Raw genomic sequence first — 23,551 nt, 5'->3', positions numbered from 1 at the left:
TTCCACAAAAATGTTTTGTTTTGTTTGATTGTTTGTTGTTTAACGCTGTACTTGGCAATATTCCAGCTATATGACGGCAGTCTGTAAATAATCGAGTCTGGACAAGACAATCCAGTGATTGACATCATGAGCACTCATCCACACAATTGGGATATGATGACATGCATGAACCAAGTCAGCGAGCTTGACCACCCATCCTGGTAGTCGCCTCTTACGACAAGCATGGGTTGCTGACAATCTCATTAAAATCAGATCTTAGTCCTCCCTTCCGCTAAACAAAGCGAGAACTAAGGTCTGATTTTAATGAGATTAGGGTTGCTGAAGACCTATTCTACCCAGATCCAACAAAAAGAATAGTAGAAAACCTCGAATATCCTGAAGTCTTTGATAGGCATCTAGAAGTTGGAAGAACATGAATACATTCATTAAAAATGTCAGGTGTTGTTGAATATTCTGCTTATTTTCCCCGGAGTTGTATAATACACACTAGACAATATTTACTTTGCCATGGGTTTTACAAAAAGTGAATAAATAATCACTGGCTATGAGTCTGAAAATCAGTGTTAGTCACGATATGGCTGAAATATTGCCGATGTGACTTTAAATCTTAGCTCACTCACTCACTCACTCACATCCCAGTGTAAGCTTAAATAAAGATGAACTATGATTGTTTCTGGGTAAAATATTGTGATTGAGTTATACCTCAATTTTCAAAAATATCTTTTCATGAATAATTAAAAATGATTAATGCTTATGCAAGAATGCAAATATATCTACATGTATAAATAATCTGATTTCCTTGGTTGACAATGTAATCTGTGGTTTATGCTGTAATATCAATATGATCATCACAGTAGCTGTGGTTTTGGCATACAAATTTACAAAATTTCACATTAAACAAGGACTTTTAAATACGTTTTTTTGCAAGTCATTGCACAAGCCCCATAACCCCTGGAGAAAAAGGTGGGAAAGGTCAAGTTCGACTGCCAACGTGGTTGGAGGGTCAAGGTCGACCCACCTGGTGAGTTTCAAGTCAGTATGACAATTTTCATTTTTGATCTTAAATACGTTTTTGCAAGTCAAGTCAGACCTGAAATGAGCCGCATTAACCCCTGGAGAAAAAGGTGGGTAAGGTCAAGTTCGACTGCCAACGTGGTTGGAGGGTCAAGGTCGACCCGCCTGGCGAGTTTAAAGTCCACATGACAATTTTCATTTTTGATCGTAGATGAAACAATGGGCATTAGACTTGGGTGTTTTACCGACCAAAAAATGAAAATTGTCAGACAGGTCTCAGTCCTTGCCAAACGAAGTTTGAGGTCACCGGACCAGCCCTTAGCTGCTCATTTTTTTTCTTTTTGACTGAAGACAGTCTCAACAGTCTCTGTTCCTGGTGTAGATGTGTACTAGTCATTTAGTTTTGCACCTCCATTTTTACAGACACCTTGACACCATGTGTCAACCTAGCATGTGTTTATTGTGACTCTTGTGTCGTGTGCGTAATCCCCCCAACTCTTCCTGGACCCGTCCCTTGGCATGAGACAGCCACGTGTTGCTGCATGTCAGGGACTGTGAGAGGCGGGAATGTATGGTTGTCTAGGGAACTCTGTGTGTCTGGAACACAGCCTCCTACAGCACTCGGACGAAGTTCGCAGGGAAGATGCCGACCTTGTCCTGCAGACTTCCCTCCCACCAGTCAAACTGGGAGTCCGTCCTTGTCAAAATCTCTATCCTGTCTCCTGCAACAAACATCCGAATAGTCGGCACTTGTTCCACAGGGATAGACACAGCCACTAGTCTGTTAGTCCGAGACTAGTAACAATCTAGATGAACCAGTTGTTTTACCCCCAAATCTAGTTATTTTACATAACTCACTAGTCCGAAGTCACATGTGGACTAGTTAGATATGACCAATGGCAGGGTTTTACCTTGATTCACAAAACTTGGGGGCCCATGGAACATTTAACAATTAATTTCAAGGGTCTCTACATGAAATATGAGGGACTTGTAAATTAATGAAATGGTGTACTTTACTGTCCTGAAAGATTTGATAATTACTGACCATAATTACAGGACCTATGTGTTGTCAAGAATTTGGTAAAATGAATATCATTGTGCATCCCTTTGGATGCAATATGTTTTTTCTCTGCGTCCATTCTATACATTTTTACGTACATTTCTGCATCATGTCAAACTCTGCAATGGGGTCTACCCTGTTTTCAGTGTCATTATTTAACAATACAACTAAACATTTCTGACCCCACTGTCAACTACTCGGGTGGCACGGGTGGCCCAGTCGTCTAAGGTGCCATGATTCACTGTGCAGAGTTGCGTCCCTTAGGCACGCCAGAAACCTATGATTGTGGGTTCGAATCACGGTTCGCCCCGATTATGTTTCTAGGTTTGTCAGCACCATACCCGTGCTCGTGGGTTTCACCGAAGTGGTAAACGTCTGAGACCTGCATCACTTCGGGCTTTCCTCCCACATTAAGCTGACACGCCGCAATATAACTGGAAAACTGTTAAAAGCGGCATAAAACCCAACTCACTCACTCACCACTAAAATACTCAAAAAAAGTTGAGGGCCATCCAATACACTGGATGTATATGTGCGCTGGATTCAATATGCATAAAACATTGTGAAAATTAAATGCAGTACTTCTACAATAACGTATGTTACAAAAAATACAGAAACAAGTATTTGTCACAGAGTGACGAAATATCCCCCGCCATATACACCATAGTACCAAATATGAAGACAATCCAGCGATTAGTTCTTGAGATATTGTGGCAACACCGTTTTCCAACTCCAAAAACAGATTTGCCTGCTGTGACCTTGAAAATGGGTCAAGGTCACCAAATCTGACAGGTGTATGCGGTGTCTGTATATACACTATAGTTCCAAATATGAAGACAATCCAGCGATTAGTTCTTGAGATATCGCGGCAACACCGTTTTCTAACTCCAAAAGCAGATTTGCCTGCTGTGACCTTGAAAATGGGGTCAAGGTCACCAAAACCGACTGGTGTCTGTGGAGTCTGTATATACACTATAGTTCCAAATATGAAGACAATCCAGTGTTTAGTTCTTGAGATATCGCGGCAACACCGTTTTCCAACTCCAAAAGCAGATTTGCCTGCTGTGACCTTGAAAATGGGGTCAAGGTCACCAAAACCGACTGGTGTCTGCAGTGTCTGTATATACACTATAGTTCCAAATATGAAGACAATCCAGTCTTTAGTTCTTGAGATATCGCGGCAACACCGTTTTCCAACTCTAAAAGCAGATTTGTCTGCTGTGACCTTGAAAATGGGATCAAGGTCACCAAAACCGACTGGTGTCTGCGGAGTCTGTATATACACCATAGTTCCAAATATGAAGACAATCCAGTGTTTAGTTCTTGAGATATCGCGGCAACACCGTTTTCCAACTCTAAAAGCAGATTTGTCTGCTGTGACCTTGAAAATGGGATCAAGGTCACCAAAACCGACTGGTGTCTGCGGAGTCTGTATATACACCATAGTTCCAAATATGAAGACAATCCAGTGTTTAGTTCTTGAGATATCGCGGCAACACCGTTTTCCAACTCCAAAAGCAGATATGCCTGCTGTGACCTTTAAAATGGGGTCAAGGTCACCAAAACTGACTGGTGTCTGCGGAGTCTGTATATACACCATAGTTCCAAATATGAAGACAATCCAGTGTTTAGTTCTTGAGATATCGCGGCAACAAACAGGTGGGACGTACGGACGGACGTACGGACGGTCGTGAATACTATATCCCCCGCTTCGCGCTTTCGCGCGGCGGGGGATAAAAAAGATCCCATAGTGATATCTCTGATATTAACTTAAGTACAAGTACTTAAAAACGTAATCTCATTAAAATTAGATCTTAGTTTTCGCTACAGCTAAACAAAGATCTGCGGACATCCAATTACGTGTTACATAAGAACGATCTTTCATCTGACCAATTAGAGCATCGCTTACCAGATCATGAAAGTGACAGTCGGAATGTGTGTTCTAATCATGCAACCTCGAAAATTTATCACGGGGTATTCCAAATGAAGTTACAGGCTTTATCATGTTTATGATGGAAACCATACAATCTAGGCCATCTATTAGCAAGTCCAGAATATTCTTTTGTTCAGGTTTCAAAATTATAATCGAGAACTTGTCAAAATACGTTTCAAAGCGTAGTCGCCAGTTTGAAGCTCGTGCCGTAAAACATGAGAAAGTTACCTTTTGATTGGCTAATGTTGACTTCTTGTCAGTTTTTCCATTGGTCTGTTAAAGTTCGCGAGAGGTCGGTCTTACGTGACCTGCAATTGGATGTCCTCAGATCTTTGATGAGCGGTAGTGAGATCTGATTTTAATGAGATTGTTAAAAAGGTTGCAAATTCTGATTTTGGAAAACATTAAAGTATAGAAGCCTTTGCTTGGATCTAGCATGAACTGCAATGATAACTGTTGCAGTGTCAGAATACTTCTTCAGAGTTGTGAAGTTGTGACCTACCAGTTTTGAATGAGAGGTCACATGACAGCTGACCTCGGAATGGAATCTCGGCTACAGCAACAAGGTTGTCCCACTTGACAACTGCATCTGTCTTCGGAGGTTTGTCTCTACTTCGGATGCTCAGACTAGGTGGCGAGTGACGCAGACTAGGTGGGGAGTGCCGGAGTTGTGCCTTGCCTACAGAGGAAATATATAACAATACTCATCAGCTTTAGAAATTGGCACTAGTCCTGTAGTCCTTGCCAAATTGCCCAATGGTTAAGGTATCATAAGGATGAGTAGAAATTTGCCATTTTTATGGGTTTTGCTATACAATTTCATTACAAGGACCATCTTCTTGAGGCAAAGGAGTTAACTGACTATGAAAGTCCAGTTTCCACCCTTGCCGAACTAGGCTGGTATTATGGAGTTACATTTTGGCTGGACTAACGAGTCTATGCACACGAATTCGAAATCCGGTTCGCAAATTGTCTTGCAGATTACGGTCGATTGCAGGATTTGTAAATCATGTGCACCTCCAACTCATTGTCAACAGATATTTTCCAAACCTTTTCATGTTTTTAATCAAGGTGCTCACATGATTTGATGCACTTCTCGATGTAAGACCCATTTTATCACAATATAGATCTTGATTAATGATCAGATTGTCTTGACTGGGCGCCGCCATTTTGTTTGAAACAAGTGCAAGTGATGGAATCAGATTGGTCCATAGGAGAGGCTCAGAAGGGACATAACTCATAATAACCACTGGTGGCGCTACGATCCAGCCCAGGAATTCCAGCCTAGTTCGGCAAGGACTTTTAAAGTCAGTCAACTCTCTTGCCTCGGGAAGATGTACAAGGACTGGTGGACTGAAACTGTTAGCTTCTACCGCTGCCCATTATTTGTGACCAACCAGGAGACAAAACTACATCTGATGAGCTTCAATTCATATTAATTAATTTTCTGCAAGTTCCCATTTTCATACTTATTTCTGTTTATGTAATAATTGCAGTTTTTAGATATACTGTATGATTAATTGAAAGGAGACATATACGCTAAAATGCTTTGAGATCATATTTTTACTACACTACAAACTAACAAGAGAAAAATACAATCCTTTTTTACAGTCTGCACACATGGCGATTTTTACAGAAGAAAGTTGACGTCAAACATCTTTCTTTATTACATAACAGCACAATTGTATCCCAGCACCTATAAGGTCACTTTTCTCCGAACGGGTCACATATATCAAAGTGAGGATTGCTGGAGCACTTGGAAAAACACAAAATCACCCATGGGGCCTAAACTACTTTAGGCTAAAAAAAATTAATACTTTTGGTTCTCAGGCACTGCCCACATCATCATAAAGTTTGCCGCACATTTCATTTTTATTTCCATTTTTTATAAAAAAAATAAAAAATCCTTACATATTCCAGGTCCAACGGTAGTCAAATACTGTATTCCAGTATTTTACTCATCAAAGGAATAGATTTATGTAGGGTGGCCCTTTCCCAGGTTAATTGTACACAATTGTTTATTTGGTTACACAACTGTTTATTTGTTTACATCCCGAGTTTAAGACCGCTCCCCCCGCCCCCACCCCCCCCAAAAAGACACCGCCCACCCGCACTATATTTAAAAAAAAAACATTGCCTGAGAACCAATTTTGTAATTTTTTTAACCCATAGGTATCGGAGGCCAATATTCCACAATGAGCAATAATATTCACTGCCTTACTGCTGTGCTTGAACATGCCACAATCATACTTATACATCCAAATACCTTGCTGTAACAAATACTTCTTAGTCCCTGATACATACAACCTCGCAGTGTGAGTGAGTGAGTTTTGAGACTAAATTTGATTACTACCAATGTATGGCACCTAAACCGGGATGGAGAAATTAGGCAATGAGACTCGCACGCCTCCTCTCCTCAGCAAGTCTGGTTTGTCTAACATCATTGTAAATGTGATTGAATCTGCATTCATCTTGCATCTTTCAGCTTATTAAAGCAACCCATGGCACACAGAACAGTGGATGTTGTTCGTACAACATGAGAGGTTTTCGATACAATGATCACAAACTCACCTGATGCAGTAGACGCCGTTCGTACAACATGAGTGGTTTTGGTTGTGACAGTTTTCGATGAATAGGTCCGGGCAAATTTGTCCATCTTGTCAGATGATGCTGTTTCCCATGCTGAGTCTTGTGCCGACTCGCGAGCCCACTGATGTGCCGAATCATGTGCCGAAACATGCGACGATCTGTCACCTGTAGACTCGCTCTTATCTCCCTTTTCTCCCGAGCGGAAAGCCTGAGATTAAAAATAGAAATGCATCAAACTACAAGTGAGTGAGTGAGTTGGGTTTAACACCGCTTCTAACAGTATTCCAGTTATATCACGGCGTGTCAGCTTAATGTGGGAGGAAAGCCCGAAGTGATGCAGGTCTCGAACGTTTACCACTTCGGTGAAACCCACGAGTACAGGTATGGTGCTGACAAACCTAGAAACATAATCGGGCGAACCCGGATTCGAACCCACAATCACAGGTTTCTGGCGTGCCCAAGGGACGCAACTCTGCACAGCCTTAGACGACTGGGCCACCTGCGCCCCCTCAAAATACAAGTGCTTTCTACAGGGGAATTACAGGTGAGGTGAGGTGAAATAGGGATAAACAGAACGCTCAAGATTATTTCACTTACACAGCGACATGTATGCATGTGTAGCTGATTGTCCAGACTAATGCTGACTTTATAGTGTTAACTCACTGAGATACTATGCTGCAGTTTAACATGGATACCCCTCTCCGACACAGTATACTGACCGTGAGCCAACCAGTCCTTGTTTTCAAGTAATGCCTTTAAAAACAATTCAGTCCTTGTTTAATCACCATAATGCCAAGCACCAGGCAGGGTAACAAAAAGTATTATCTTTTTTAATTTTGTGTGTGATAAAAGCAGAAATGGGGAAAATTACATTTTGGAGACACACAATCAGCCATTTTAAACACACAATCTTTATGGCATACGGCCTCTTCTACACTGACATCCTGACAGGGAGCTGGTGTTTTGACATAAATCATAATTACAACCTTCTACACAAAATATATAAATTCTTATGAAAACAATATTTCAGTACTCGGAGCCTCTGGTATTGCATTAAAATTCATGAGTAAATGCGATCACATCAATTCTATAGTACCATGCCGACATAACAAACGAGACAGCTATCGTGGGGCCTCCCTAATGTTAGTTTCGAGACATGGTAACAAATCGTTTTGATAATAACATTTATTATATTTCATCGAATAGATAGAATGAAATTGATGGGACTTACATTGTTGGAGACATGTAAGTGTCCTGCTTGGGCTGCTTCAAGTCAAGAATAATTTCATGGGCATGATAAATCAAATCTAGCGTATTCGACGTAATAAGCGCCCAGAGAGCTCTCAAAATTAGAAATAGGGGTCTCTTATTAGAATATTATTTTGGTGAAAAAAACATAGTTGAAAGATAAATTTCATTGTTTATGCTGACAGCCTGAAATGCTTATGTTCGACAGATATATTTTTCCAGAATTTAATTGCCCATAAATAAGGGTGCATATAACACACGTGTGTGTGTTATACCGAACATATTAGTCTTGTGTACACTGATCAATCGGAAGGGATGCAAATTGGGCTTGTTCACTAGCCAATACATCAGCAAATATCGCTTGTGGGCGCTTATTACGTCGAATACGGTATACATTCTTATGAAAACAAGCCCAGAAGTCGTTTATCATACGGTACATTCAAGTTGCAAGTTTATAAATCTACACTCACACTGAGCTTGTGTGCTATGCCGGTGGTGACCACATCTTTGATCGTGTGCCTGTGTTTCCATGCTTGTTCCTTAGCCATCTTCATTGCCGCCCTGACCGCGACTTCCCGGTGAGTGCGGAGAACCTCATACAAGGCGTCACACTCCGCCGGGGGATCTACTTCCCCCATCAAGATGCGGTAGGCTCGGATGTCTTGCCCATAAAACCTACGTACAGGAAACAGGCGCATAACAAACATTTTAAAATAATTGGAAAATACATTTTTTAGAGCATACAAACATATTCTTATGGCAGAATTAAGAGGCTGTCACATTCAGATAGAACACAAGTAACCATGGTAACTACCAGTGATAAATGAACTTTCCAAGCTCATAAACATTACTGTGCATGGATATCAGACACTCAGAGACAGAAATGGGGTACTGGGGACCTGTTCTGTCACAGAATCCCCTCAGGGAGACAAGCATGGGGTACTGGGGACCTGTTCTGTCACAGAATCCCCTCAGGGAGACAAGCATGGGGTACTGGGGACCTGTTCTGTCACAGAATCCCCTCAGGGAGAAAAGCATGGGGTACTGGGGACCTGTTCTGTCACAGAATCCCCTCAGGGAGACAAGCATGGGGTACTGGGGACCTGTTCTGTCACAGAATCCCCTCAGGGAGACAGACATGGGGTACTGGGGACCTGTTCTGTCACAGAATCCCTTCAGGGAGACAAGCATGGGGTACTTGGGACCTGTTCTGTCACAGAATCCCCTCAGGGAGACAAGCATGGGGTACTGGGGACCTGTTCTGTCACAGAATCCCCTCAGGGAGACAAGCATGGGGTACTGGGGACCTGTTCTGTCACAGAATCCCCTCAGGGCAAACAAGCATGGGGTACTGGGGACCTGTTCTGTCACAGAATCCCCTCAGGGAGACAAGCATGGGGTACTGGGGACATGTTCTGTCACAGAATCCCCTCAGGGAGACAAGCATGGGGTACTGGGGACCTGTTCTGTCACAGAATCCCCTCAGGGAGACAAGCATGGGGTACTGGGGACCTGTTCTGTCACAGAATCCCCTCAGGGAGACAGACATGGGGTACTGGGGACCTGTTCTGTCACAGAATCCCCTCAGGGAGACAGACATGGGGTACTGGGGACCTGTTCTGTCACAGAATCCCTACAAGAAGATGGACATGGGGTACTGGGGACCTGTTCCGACACAGAATCCCCTCAGGGAGACAGACATGGGGTACTGGGGACATGTTCTGTCACAGAATCCCTTCAGGGAGACAAGCATGGGGTACTGGGGACCTGTTCTGTCACAGAATCCCTACAGGGAGACGGACATGGGGTACTGGGGACATTTCGGTCACAGAATCCCCTCAGGAAGACGGACATGGGGTACTGGGGACCTGTTCTGTCACAGAATCCATACATGGAGACGGACATGGGGTACTGGGGACCTGTTCTGTCACAGAATCCCCTCAGGGAGACAGACATGGGGTACTGGGGACCTGTTCTGTCACAGAATCCCCTCAGGGAGACGGACATGGGGTACTGGGGACATGTTCTGTCACAGAATCCCCTCAGGGAGACAAGCATGGGGTACTGGGGACCTGTTCTGTCACAGAATCCCCTCAGGGAGACAAGCATGGGGTACTGGGGACCTGTTCTGTCACAGAATCCCCTCAGGGAGACGGACATTGGGTACTGGGGACATGATCTGTCACAGAATCCCCTCAGGGAGACAGACATGGGGTACTGGGGACCTGTTCTGTCACAGAATCCCTTCAGGGAGACGGACATGGGGTACTGGGGACCTGTTCTGTCACAGAATCCCCTCAGGGAGACAGACATGGGGTACTGGGGACCTGTTCTGTCACAGAATCCCTTCAGGGAGACAGACATGGGGTACTGGGGACCTGTTCTGTCACAGAATCCCTTCAGGGAGACGGACATGGGGTACTGGGGACCTGTTCTGTCACAGAATCCCTACAGGGAGACGGACATGGGGCACTGGGGACCTGTTCTGTCACAGAATCCCCTCAGGGAGACAGACATGGGGTACTGGGGACCTGTTCTGTCACAGAATCCCCTCAGGGAGACAGACATGGGGTACTGGGGACATGTTCTGTCACAAAATCCATACATGGAGACAAGCATGGGGTACTGGGGACCTGTTCTGTCACAGAATCCCTTCAGGGAGACAGACATGGGGTACTGGGGACCTGTTCTGTCACAGAATCCCCTCAGGGAGACATGCATGGGGTACTGGGGACCTGTTCTGTCACAGAATCCCTTCAGGGAGACAGACATGGGGTACTGGGGACCTGTTCTGTCACAGAATCCCTTCGGGGATACGGACATGGGGTACTGGGGACCTGTTCTGTCACAGAATCCCCTCAGGGAGACGGACATGGGGTACTAGGGACCTGTTCTGTCACAGAATCCCTACAGGGAGACAGACATGGGGTACTGGGGACCTGTTCTGTCACAGAATCCCCTCAGGGAGATGGACATGGGGTACTGGGGACCTGTTCTGTCACAGAATCCCCTCAGGGAGACAGACATGGGGTACTGGGGACCTGTTCTGTCACAGAATCCATACATGGAGACAAGCATGGGGTACTGGGGACCTGTTCTGTCACAGAATCCCTTCAGGGAGACGGACATGGGGTACTGGGGACCTGTTCTGTCACAGAATCCCTTCAGGGAGACAAGCATGGGGTACTGGGGACCTGTTCTGTCACAGAATCCCCTCAGGGAGACGGACATGGGGTACTGGGGACCTGTTCTGTCACAGAATCCCCTCAGGGAGACAGACATGGGGTACTGGGGACCTGTTCTGTCACAGAATCCCTACAGGGAGACGGACATGGGGTACTGGGGACCTGTTCTGTCACAGAATCCCCTCAGGGAGACAGACATGGGGTACTGGGGACCTGTTCTGTCACAGAATCCCCACAGGGAGACAAGCATGGGGTACTGGGGACCTGTTCAGTCACAGAATCCCCTCAGGGAGACAAGCATGGGGTACTGGGGACCTGTTCTGTCACAGAATCCCCTCAGAGACGGACATGGGGTACTGGGGACCTGTTCTGTTACAGAATCCCCTCAGGGAGACAGACATGGGGTACTGGGGACCTGTTCTGTCACAGAATCCCCTCAGGGAGACAGACATGGGGTACTGGGGACCTGTTCTGTCACAGAATCCCCTCAGGGAGATGGACATGGGGTACTGGGGACCTGTTCTGTCACAGAATCCCCTCAGGGAGACAGACATGGGGTACTGGGGACCTGTTCTGTCACAGAATCCCTACAGGGAGACAAGCATGGGGTACTGGGGACCTGTTCTGTCACAGAATCCCTTCAGGGAGACGGACATGGGGTACTGGGGACCTGTTCTGTCACAGAATCCCTTCAGGGAGACAAGCATGGGGTACTGGGGACATGTTCTGTCACAGAATCCCCTCAGGGAGACAAGCATGGGGTACTGGGGACCTGTTCTGTTACAGAATCCATACAGGGACACCCTAGGAGTGAGTGATGTTTTGGTTCAGATCCCAGCACAGACAATACCATGGCAATTATACTTACTTTCTGTTGGCATCCTTGCGTTCAATGAGTCCGCTGCCCTCTATCGATATGCCTGCAAATATTCCCTTGGTCTTGGAGTATGTGTACATTGCTGCTGGGCTTCTCAGAGAGACGTCACCCTCGATGTTGCGCCCTAGCGGCCCCGCTGCAATCGTGAAGTTGCCACCCAGGGTCAAGTTACCTCCCTTGGAGAAGGCTTCGACAGCAGACTTCTTGTTCAGGATAATGACGAAGTCTGTCACCTGTCGGAAGCATGGTAGTTGAAATATGCAAACAAATATATCCATAACATACCGTGGCCATAGAGTTGCCGATTCCAAAGGTGGGATTCGAACCATGGCATTCTTATTCGAGGTTGGATGCCTTGTCCAGATGACTAAGGAGGTTAACCCTGTCAGCAAGCTGACAAGGTAAGGATCTCATCTGTGGGATGACTACACACTCTGGAACATACTTCCCCATCAACGAAAGGCACGTCCCAGGTCACAAAGTACGGTACTGAGACTTATTTTGCTCATAGTTACTATAAATGTTTCGAGCCCACATTGGGCACCAATGTACTGATTATAAAATTTTCAATTCCCGTGATGGGATTCGAACCCTGGACATTCTGATTCGAGGTCGGATGCCTTGTCCACATGACCAAAGAGGTTAACCCCATCATCAAGCTGACAAGGTAAGGATTATCATCTGTAGGTTGACTCCACATCCTGCTACATACAGTAAGCACTACTGTGAGAGCAAAGACAATAGTAGTAAATTCTCCCAAAGATCAAAGAAAGTCAATCATCTTCATGATTTTATATCACATGGTTCTTTTGGAAAGTTAACATCATCGTGCTATGTGATCCTAGACTATCAAAGTTTGTGATATTTATAACCTGTAGGACTTGTCTCCACTAACCTCGGCCCCGATCTCGAAGCCTCCCCCAAGACCCGCTATTCCTATTGCACTGGGAGCGGACCAACCTGGAACACAAAGTGTGAAGCAATGCATATATTTAACAAAATGGATGTTATATCATGGTTTAAACTGAGTGAGCCCTTTTAACAGTATTCCAGTTATAGAGTGGAGTGTCAGCTTAACGTGGGAGGAAAGCACGAAGTGATGCAGGTCTCAGACGTTTACCACTTCGGTGAAACCCAGGAGCACGGGTATGGTGCTGACAAACCTAGAAACATAATCGAGGCGAACCGGGATTCGAACCCACAATCATAGTTTCTGGTGTGCTCAAGGGACGCAACTCTGCACAGCGCATCGCGGCACCTTAGACGACTGGGCCACCCGTGCCCCCTGGACAGTAACGACAGTCCCTCCACATGGAAATAATTAGTCATCATTTTGTGTCACCTCACAGTTTTCTACCATCTACCGCATGTCAATCACAACTTTATTTATGCATTGTATAATGTATAGATGAGAGTGTCTTTGCGTGAATGGGGTTCGTGGCAATGAAAACACTGTTATCATATATTTCATCCCTCAATATTCATTTCAAGGAGCTTCAGACTTACCTGGGCAGAAGCTCCTATTTGTAACAGGACTCCAGAAATTGGAAAATTTTATAAGAAATTATTTATTTAGATACTGTATATACACTTTACACTTCTTCATTCTATCCTTAGAACAAAGTTTCCAGCTCTAAAGACATTTCCCCCGAACACATCCCAGCATCACCACAGACACCACCCAAACAAATGGATCACACACCGTAATCCTGTGCGTTGTGAGCTTACTTGATCTCCTGACTACCCCTGCCACATCATTCTCATTTTTAGAGCTGAAAGCTAGAGGAGCTGTGATGCGGGGATGGTCAGAAGGGCATATAGCATGTGAGATAGGATAAGTAGTCATATATAAAGATGATAAACAAACTGATGAGATTTTATTCTCAGTCGCCAGGGGCACTTATGCCAGAAGTGTATCCCATCCTACCACAGGTGTCCTGTCTCTGTATCACAACCTACCACAGGTGTCCTGTCTCTGTATCACAGCCTACCACAGGTGTCCTGTCTCTGTATCCCATCCTACCACAGGTGTCCTGTCTCTGTATCCCATCCTACCACAGGTGTCCTGTCTCTGTATCCCATCCTACCACAGGTGTCCTGTCTCTCTATCACAACCTACCACAGGTATCCTGTCTCTCTATCACAACCTACCACAGGTGTCCTGTCACTGTATCACAACCTACCACAGGTGTCCTGTCTCTGTATCACAGCCTACCACAGGTGTCCTGTCATTGTATTACAACCTACCACAGGTGTCCTGTCTCTGTATCACAGCCTACCACAGGTGTCCTGTCTCTGTATCCCATCCTACCACAGGTGTCCTGTCTCTGTATCCCAGCCTACCACAGGTGTCCTGTCATTGTATCACAACCTACCACAGGTGTCCTGTCTCTGTATCACAACCTACCACAGGTGTTATGTCTCTGTATCACAGCCTACCACAGGTGTCCTGTCTCTGTATCACAGCCTACCACAGGTGTCCTGTCATTGTATCACAACCTACCACAGGTGTCCTGTCTCTGTATCACAACCTACCACAGGTGTTATGTCTCTGTATCACAGCCTACCACAGGTGTCCTGTCTCTGTATCACAGCCTACCACAGGTGTCCTGTCTCTGTATCACAACCTACCACAGATGTCCTGTCTTTGTATCACAACCTACCACAGATGTCCTGTCTTTGTATCACAACCTACCACAGGTGTCCTATCTCTGTATCCCATCACAGGTGTCCTGTCTCTGTATCACAACCTACCACAGGTGTCCTGTCTCTGTATCACAACCTACCACAGGTGTCCTGTCATTGTATCACAACCTGCCACAGGTGTCCTGTCTCTGTATCCCATCCTACCACAGGTATCCTGTCTCTGTATCACTACCTACCACAGGTGTCCTGTCTCTGTATCACAACCTACCACAGGTGTCCTGTCTCTGTATCCCATCCTACCTCAGGTGTCCTGTCGCTGTATCACTACCTACCACAGGTGTCCTGTCTCTGTATCACAACCTACCACAGGTGTCCTGTCTCTGTATCCCATCCTACCACAGGTGTCCTGTCTCTGTATCACAACCTATCACAGGTGTCCTGTCTCTGTATCACAACCTACCACAGGTGTCCTGTCATTGTATCACAACCTACCACAGGTGTCCTGTCACTGTATCACAACCTACCAAAGGTGTAGTATCTCTGTATCACAACCTACCACAGGTGTCCTATCTCTGTATCACAACCTACCACAGGTGTCCTGTCTCTGTATCACAGCCTACCACAGGTGTCCTGTCTCTGTATCACAACCTACCACAGGTGTCCTGTCATTGTATCACAACCTACCACAGGTGTCCTGTCACTGTATCACAACCTACCACAGGTGTAGTATCTCTGTATCACAACCTACCACAGGTGTCCTATCTCTGTATCACAACCTACCACAGGTGTCCTGTCTCTGTATCACAGCCTACCACAGGTGTCCTGTCTCTGTATCACAGCCTACCACAGGTGTCCTGTCTCTGTATCACAGCCTACCACAGGTGTCCTGTCATTGTATCACAACCTACCACAGTTGTCCTGTCACTGTATCACAGCCTACCACAGGTGTCCTGTCTCTGTATCCCATCCTACCACAGGTGTCCTGTCATTGTATCACAACCTACCACAGGTGTACTGTCTCTGTATCCCATCCTACCACAGGTGTCCTGTCATTGCATCACAACCTACCACAGGTGTCCTGTCACTGTATCACAACCTATCACAGGTGTCCTATCTCTGTATCACTACCTACCGCAGGTGTGGGAGTCCTCATCAGCATCCTCCAATTTAGCGATGACGACCCCGCTACCCCCTCTCGCCGTCACCAGGAACCCCGCCTTCACCACGGTCAGTATGGCCAGACCCTTGGCCTTTGCAAGAATACCAGCTGCAACACCACAAAGATGAAAGGAAGCATGTCATGAGTTTCAAAACCATCATATGCTGGTGTGAAAGTCAGGTGAAACAAAGTTTGTAATAGGTGAGGTGAAATGGGGACTAATGTCGCATTCAAGATAATTGCATCTGGAAAGTACTGCATGACAGTACTGAAGATATTGCAGATATAAAACCATCTACTCATGAAATGTTGAACATGTGGAAGTTGAGATGAACCTACCATGTAGAGTTCTTGATATGTATCAATATGACTCGATACTTCACTACGCCTATGTATTGATTTAGAAGGCCAGATCTGCAGCAGGCATTTAGGACAGACAAACTGTGTCCTGTCATTTATAAGCTAAGTAACACTATCAGCTCTTGTAATCAACAAATTCACCGTGATCTGATCGTGTTGCCTGAAATGGGCATCATGCTTTAAGGGATTCATTGTTTTTTATATCCCCCGCCAATATGACATGTCTAGTTATGTGCAAGGCAATAAATATTTATGGTTTTCAAGATCTAGCACCTTTTCTAAGTCTAAGCCGTTGCTATGGAAACTCAAAAAATAATTTTTTTAAAAATCCCAAACTATCAAATGCACCAGTTTACCACTAGACCTATCTATAAGCCAAGTCTAGTGAAGAAATATTGAAGGGTTTTCAAGATCAGCTCCAGAAAGGAGCACTACCACCATTTTCAATCTAAGTCAAAGTTGTTGCCATGAAAACTTGAAAACTAAATTTTAATTAGTTTAAAATCCAAGACGAAACCCTACTTGGTGCACAGAAACATTGAAATAGCTGTTAAATACATGTACAATTTAAGGGATTAAATTCCAGAAAATGATAGGATTGAGAAAACAATGTACCTACCAGAAAGGTGGGCTCTGTGGGTAGGAGAATACTTATCATTTGCTTACACTCAATACTTATGATATTGCCTCCAAGGTCTAGTAGTAGAGCGGAAGATCAGAATTCGATCCACGTACCAAATGACGTTAAAAGATGGTACTTGTTGTTACCTGTTGTTGTCTGGCGCCCGGCATTGAGGGGCTAAAACAAGAACTGGTTGTCTCAGTGTCAGTCTATTATGTCAGGGTGGGGCGTCCCTGTTAAACTGCGGCATGGTATCTCAGTGGGCTAGCACTATAAATCGGCATCAGTCTGGACTAGTACAAGCAGCCACAAACACATGTGCATGCATGTCGCTATATAAGTGCAATAATCTTGGATGCAACGTTAAACACCATTTCACCTCACCTCAATACTTATGATGAATACTTCAACTCAGTATTGATACTGACTACACATACCAGGAATGAGTTTGTCTGGTCCAGCTCTGGCGCTTGGCATGGTGAACTCTCGCAGGATTTTGGCCGCCTTCTTGGCCTCAGACTTGAGGCTGTGTGGTATGGGTGTGTTCACCATCGTTGTGATTGGTTGACAGGCCCTAGTCTATGTCCCCATCTTTACAGTCTGCAGCAAACTGGAATAATGGTGGCCTTAGATGAGGTCTCGTACAGTCTGAGGCGGTGAAAGCGGTGTGCTTGTGGCTAGAGTTACATGATAGCTGCTGGAAAGCGGTGTGCTAGTGGCTAGAGTGTCATGATAGCTGCTGGAAAGCGGTGTGCTAGTGGCTAGAGTGACATGATAGCTGCTGGAAAGCGGTGTGCTAGTGGCTAGAGTGTCATGATAGCTGCTGGAAAGTGGTGTACTAGTGGCTAGAGTGACATGATAGCTGCTGGAAAGTGGTGTGCTAGTGGCTAGAGTGTCATGATAGCTGCTGGAAAGCAGTGTGCTAGTGGCTAGAGTGACATGATAGCTGCTGGAAAGTGGTGTACTAGTGGCTAGAGTGACATGATAGCTGCTGGAAAGTGGTGTGCTAGTGGCTAGAGTGTCATGATAGCTGCTGGAAAGCAGTGTGCTAGTGGCTAGAGTGACATGATAGCTGCTGGAAAGTGGTGTACTAGTGGCTAGAGTGACATGATAGTGGCTAGAAAGCAGTGTGCTAGTGGCTAGAGTGACATGATAGTGGCTAGAAAGCAGTGTGCTAGTGGCTAGAGTGACATGATAGTGGCTAGAAAGTGGTGTGCTAGTGGCTAGAGTGACATGATAGTGGCTAGAAAGCAGTGTGCTAGTGGCTAGAGTGACATGATAGTGGCTAGAAAGTGGTGTGCTAGTGGCTAGAGTGACATGATAGTGGCTAGAAAGCAGTGTGCTAGTGGCTAGAGTGACATGATAGTGGCTAGAAAGCAGTATGCTAGTGGCTAGAGTGACATGATAGTGGCTAGAAAGCAGTGTGCTAGTGGCTAGAGTGACATAATAGTGGCTAGAAAGAAGTGTGCTAGTGGCTAGAGTGACATGATAGTGACTAGAAAGCAGTGTGCTAGTGGCTAGAGTGACATAATAGTGGCTAGAAAGCGGTGTGTGCTAGTGGCTAGAGTGACATGATAGTGGCTAGAAAGCAGTGTGCTATTGTCTAGAGTGACATGATAGTGGCTAGAAAGCAGTGTGCTAGTGGCTAGAGTGACAAAATAGTGGCTAGAAAGAAGTGTGCTAGAGGCTAGAGTGACATGATAGTGGTTAGAAAGCAGAGTGCTAGTGGCTAGAGTGACATGATAGTGGTTAGAAAGCAGAGTGCTATTGTCTAGAGTGACATGATAGCTGCTGGAAAGTGGTGTGCTAGTGGCTAGAGTGACATGATAGTGGCTAGAAAGCAGTGTGCTAGTGGCTAGAGTGACATGATAGCTGCTGGAAAGTGGTGTGCTAGTGGCTAGAGTGACATGATAGTGGCTAGAAAGCAGTGTGCTAGTGGCTAGAGTGACATGATAGTGGCTAGAAAGCAGTGTGCTAGTGGCTAGAGTGACATGATAGTGGCTAGAAAGCAGTGTGCTAGTGGCTAGAGTGACATGATAGTGGCTAGAAAGCAGTGTGCTAGTGGCTAGAGTGACATAATAGTGGCTAGAAAGAAGTGTGCTAGTGGCTAGAGTGACATGATAGTGACTAGAAAGCAGTGTGCTAATGGCTAGAGTGACATAATAGTGGCTAGAAAGCGGTGTGCTATTGTCTAGAGTGACATGATAGTGGCTAGAAAGCAGTGTGCTATTGTCTAGAGTGACATGATAGTGGCTAGAAAGCGGTGTGCTATTGTCTAGAGTGACATTATAGTGGCTAGAAAGCAGTGTGCTAGTGGCTAGAGTGACATGATATTAGTTAGAAAGCAGTGTGCTATTGTCTAGAGTGACATTATAGTGGCTAGAAAGCAGTGTGCTATTGTCTAGAGTGACATTATAGTGGCTAGAAAGCAGTGTGCTAGTGGCTAGAGTGACATGATAGGGGCTAGAAAGCGGTGTGCTATTGTCTAGAGTGACATTATAGTGGCTAGAAAGCAGTGTGCTAGTGGCTAGAGTGACATGATAGCTGCTAGAAAGTGGTGTGCTAGTGGCTAGAGTGACATGATATTAGTTAGAAAGCAGTGTGCTAGTTGGCATGGTGAACTCTCGCAGGATTTTGGCCGCCTTCTTGGCCTCAGACTTGAGGCTGTGTGGTATGGGTGTGTTCACCATCGTTGTGATTGGTTGACAGGCCCTAGTCTATGTCCCCATCTTTACAGTCTGCAGCAAACTGGAATAATGGTGGCCTTAGATGAGGTCTCGTACAGTCTGAGGCGGTGAAAGCGGTGTGCTTGTGGCTAGAGTTACATGATAGCTGCTGGAAAGCGGTGTGCTAGTGGCTAGAGTGTCATGATAGCTGCTGGAAAGCGGTGTGCTAGTGGCTAGAGTGACATGATAGCTGCTGGAAAGCGGTGTGCTAGTGGCTAGAGTGTCATGATAGCTGCTGGAAAGTGGTGTACTAGTGGCTAGAGTGACATGATAGCTGCTGGAAAGTGGTGTGCTAGTGGCTAGAGTGTCATGATAGCTGCTGGAAAGCAGTGTGCTAGTGGCTAGAGTGACATGATAGCTGCTGGAAAGTGGTGTACTAGTGGCTAGAGTGACATGATAGCTGCTGGAAAGTGGTGTGCTAGTGGCTAGAGTGTCATGATAGCTGCTGGAAAGCAGTGTGCTAGTGGCTAGAGTGACATGATAGCTGCTGGAAAGTGGTGTACTAGTGGCTAGAGTGACATGATAGTGGCTAGAAAGCAGTGTGCTAGTGGCTAGAGTGACATGATAGTGGCTAGAAAGCAGTGTGCTAGTGGCTAGAGTGACATGATAGTGGCTAGAAAGTGGTGTGCTAGTGGCTAGAGTGACATGATAGTGGCTAGAAAGCAGTGTGCTAGTGGCTAGAGTGACATGATAGTGGCTAGAAAGTGGTGTGCTAGTGGCTAGAGTGACATGATAGTGGCTAGAAAGCAGTGTGCTAGTGGCTAGAGTGACATGATAGTGGCTAGAAAGCAGTATGCTAGTGGCTAGAGTGACATGATAGTGGCTAGAAAGCAGTGTGCTATTGTCTAGAGTGACATGATAGTGGCTAGAAAGCAGTGTGCTAGTGGCTAGAGTGACAAAATAGTGGCTAGAAAGAAGTGTGCTAGAGGCTAGAGTGACATGATAGTGGTTAGAAAGCAGAGTGCTAGTGGCTAGAGTGACATGATAGTGGTTAGAAAGCAGAGTGCTATTGTCTAGAGTGACATGATAGTGGCTAGAAAGCAGTGTGCTAGTGGCTAGAGTGACATGATAGTGGCTAGAAAGCAGTGTGCTAGTGGCTAGAGTGACATGATAGTGGCTAGAAAGCAGTGTGCTAGTGGCTAGAGTGACATGATAGTGGCTAGAAAGCAGTGTGCTAGTGGCTAGAGTGACATAATAGTGGCTAGAAAGAAGTGTGCTAGTGGCTAGAGTGACATGATAGTGACTAGAAAGCAGTGTGCTAATGGCTAGAGTGACATAATAGTGGCTAGAAAGCGGTGTGCTAGTGGCTAGAGTGACATGATAGTGGCTAGAAAGCAGTGTGCTATTGTCTAGAGTGACATGATAGTGGCTAGAAAGCGGTGTGCTATTGTCTAGAGTGACATTATAGTGGCTAGAAAGCAGTGTGCTAGTGGCTAGAGTGACATGATATTAGTTAGAAAGCAGTGTGCTATTGTCTAGAGTGACATTATAGTGGCTAGAAAGCAGTGTGCTATTGTCTAGAGTGACATTATAGTGGCTAGAAAGCAGTGTGCTAGTGGCTAGAGTGACATGATAGGGGCTAGAAAGCGGTGTGCTATTGTCTAGAGTGACATTATAGTGGCTAGAAAGCAGTGTGCTAGTGGCTAGAGTGACATGATAGCTGCTAGAAAGTGGTGTGCTAGTGGCTAGAGTGACATGATATTAGTTAGAAAGCAGTGTGCTAGTGGCTAGAGTGATATGATAGTGGCTAGAAAGCGGTGTGCTTGTGGCTAGAGTGTCATGATAGCTGCTAGAAAGTGGTGTGCTAGTGGCTAGAGTGACATGATATTAGTTAGAAAGCAGTGTGCTAGTGGCTAGAGTGATATGATAGTGGCTAGAAAGCGGTGTGCTTGTGGCTAGAATGACATGATAGTGGCTAGAAAGCAGTGTGCTTATGGCTAGAGTGTCATGATAGCTGCTAGAAAGTGGTGTGCTAGTGGCTAGAGTGACATGATATTAGTTAGAAAGCAGTGTGCTAGTGGCTAGAGTGATATGATAGTGGCTAGAAAGCGGTGTGCTAGAGGCTAGAGTGACATGATAGTGGCTAGAAAGTGGTGTGCTAGTGGCTAGAGTGACATAATAGTGGCTAGAAAGTGGTGTGCTAGAGGCTGGAGTGACATGATAGTGGCTAGAAAGCGGTGTGCTTGTGGCTAGAATGACATGATAGTGGCTAGAAAGCAGTGTGCTTATGGCTAGAGTGTCATGATAGCTGCTGGAAAGTGGTGTGCTAGTGGCTAGAGTGACATAATAGTGGCTAGAAAGTGGTGTGCTAGAGGCTAGAGTGACATGATAGTGGCTAGAAAGTGGCAAAATAGTGGCTAGAAAGTAGTGCAATTAGTGTCTAGAGATCGAGGGACGTGAGACTTGCTAGAAAGCGGCATGATCTTGTAAAATTATATCGTGAAAGTAGCTCATGAGTGCCGCAATAATTTTGTGTTTAATGCGTCAAACATGTCAAAAGTAACAGCATGTTAGAGCCACTTAGAACTTAGAATAATCACCTCTGCATATCAGAGCATAACACATTGGTTTTCAGATATGAAATAAATTTGTTATTCAAAGTTTTCTTTGACAAGCCAATGGCCATAACAACATTAATCATACATATTGTAAACAGCATGATTTCATGAAAACCTGCGTTTTCACACGAGACATGTCTATAAAAAGTGAAAGACATAAATGACGGTGCGGGAATGTTGAAATTATGAACATAAATGTACGTACAAATGAAGAAGCTACAATAGTTAGTAGTGACAGAAATCGGGTTTGGTCATTATGATACAAGCCAGTGTTACATAAGAAATAGCGTTAACATGACACGACAAAGTAAAGAAGTGTTACCATATGACAAAATATAGCCCTCCCCGAACAACAACAGTTGAATCTTGTTCACTTCCGTGTTACAGAGCATCGAGAGTTACTTCCCTTTAAACACTGTAAAACAAGCTCCTTCCCAGCCCGTGACACCTTCGTTACACTCTCGGTAGTATAGAGAGCCCCGCGAACGGGTTATCGCTGTGAGGAACTTGACCGTAAAACTTTTGAAACAAAACACACGCACGTTTAGCCCAGTAAAATAATTAAGCTTACATTTCTTAGGGAAATGCTGAAAGGTTTATAAGTTTGGCACTTGCCACATACCATACCTTCAGTTGAAATTTCTGTCAGGGAAGTGAAAACAAATATGAAAATGATAAATTCCTGAATTGAAGAGGAACCGAAGCAACTCCGCACAAAGTTTAATTAAACAAATGGAACCGTTCATCAGTTATATTCTGGAAGTGAACCCTACCTACATTTGAACCAAGTCCAATTATTTGCCTTTGAAAAGACAAATGTAAAAAATATAATAATCAAAATGTTGCATTTTGTACTGCAAAGATTCAGATGTAATATTATTGAGGTCACCTCGGGAAATAAACCCTACTCCCCTTTGAACATATGTCAGACGTGGGGCCATGTTAACTCTATCATTTATTACAAATGTCTGTATGTTTCATATTAGATATTGAATACACGAGTCCTTCTTGCTGCCTTGGAAAGGCAAAAAATGAAAAGGATAAAAATTAACAACACATGCACTCTCAATAGCCAAAGGCACTTTCAACTCTTTACTGGTGAGTATACAAAGTTTCACGTTATGCTACCGAAGCAAACCCTGCCTTTATGTTCAACCTTCTTTAACAGGGGGCAAATGCTCTTTGTCAGCACACCATCAGTCAGTCGCCCAACATGTTTGCTCGCCGCACTCAGCAATATTACAGCTATATGACGGCGGTCTGTATATAATCGAGTCTGGACCAGACAGTCCAGTGATTGACATCATGAGCATCGATCCACACAATTGGGATTGATGACATGCATCAACCAAGTCAGCGAGCCTGACCATCCGATCCCGTTAGTCGCCTCTTACGACAAGCATAGTCACCTTTTACGGCAAGCATGGGTTGCTGAAGACCTTTTCTACCCCCGATCTTCACGGGTCCACCTTACAGTGAGACCGTGAAACAAATGTGAACCTTTACAGGACAACGATACATAATATATTCTTACTGTTAAAGTGATGTCTAGGTTAGGCTACAGTACACTTTAA

The 23,551-nt window shown here is 44.9% G+C and overlaps 1 protein-coding gene across 2 annotated transcripts; it reads right to left on the bottom strand.

Annotated features, from left to right (window-relative positions):
• Nucleotides 1-214: 214 nt before the first annotated feature.
• LOC124111430 (SH3 domain-containing YSC84-like protein 1) lies at nucleotides 215-22,375 on the bottom strand. Of its 2 annotated transcripts, XM_048386113.1 has the most exons (10): nucleotides 22,300-22,375; nucleotides 19,310-19,441; nucleotides 17,131-17,171; nucleotides 15,685-15,819; nucleotides 12,802-12,866; nucleotides 11,898-12,139; nucleotides 8,315-8,519; nucleotides 6,579-6,804; nucleotides 4,510-4,686; nucleotides 215-1,736 (listed from the first exon to the last, which is right to left on the bottom strand). In XM_048386113.1, the coding sequence occupies exons 2-10, from the start codon at nucleotides 19,381-19,383 to the stop codon at nucleotides 1,627-1,629; spliced, it is 1,275 nt and encodes a 424-aa protein (XP_048242070.1). In that variant the 5' UTR covers nucleotides 19,384-19,441; nucleotides 22,300-22,375; the 3' UTR covers nucleotides 215-1,626. The 2 variants fall into 2 exon arrangements, with proteins under 2 accessions (XP_048242070.1, XP_048242069.1); XM_048386112.1 differs by lacking the exons at nucleotides 19,310-19,441; nucleotides 22,300-22,375 and having other exon boundaries at nucleotides 17,131-18,000.
• Nucleotides 22,376-23,551: the final 1,176 nt, after the last annotated feature.

The sequence above is a fragment of the Haliotis rufescens genome, unplaced genomic scaffold (assembly GCF_023055435.1).
Source record: "Haliotis rufescens isolate VD_foot unplaced genomic scaffold, xgHalRufe1.0.p SCAF_6, whole genome shotgun sequence".
In the NCBI taxonomy this organism is placed as follows: Eukaryota; Metazoa; Mollusca; class Gastropoda; order Lepetellida; family Haliotidae; genus Haliotis; species Haliotis rufescens.
The sequence above is the reverse complement of the archived record's forward strand: the minus strand, read 5'-3'. Positions and strand labels throughout refer to the sequence as shown.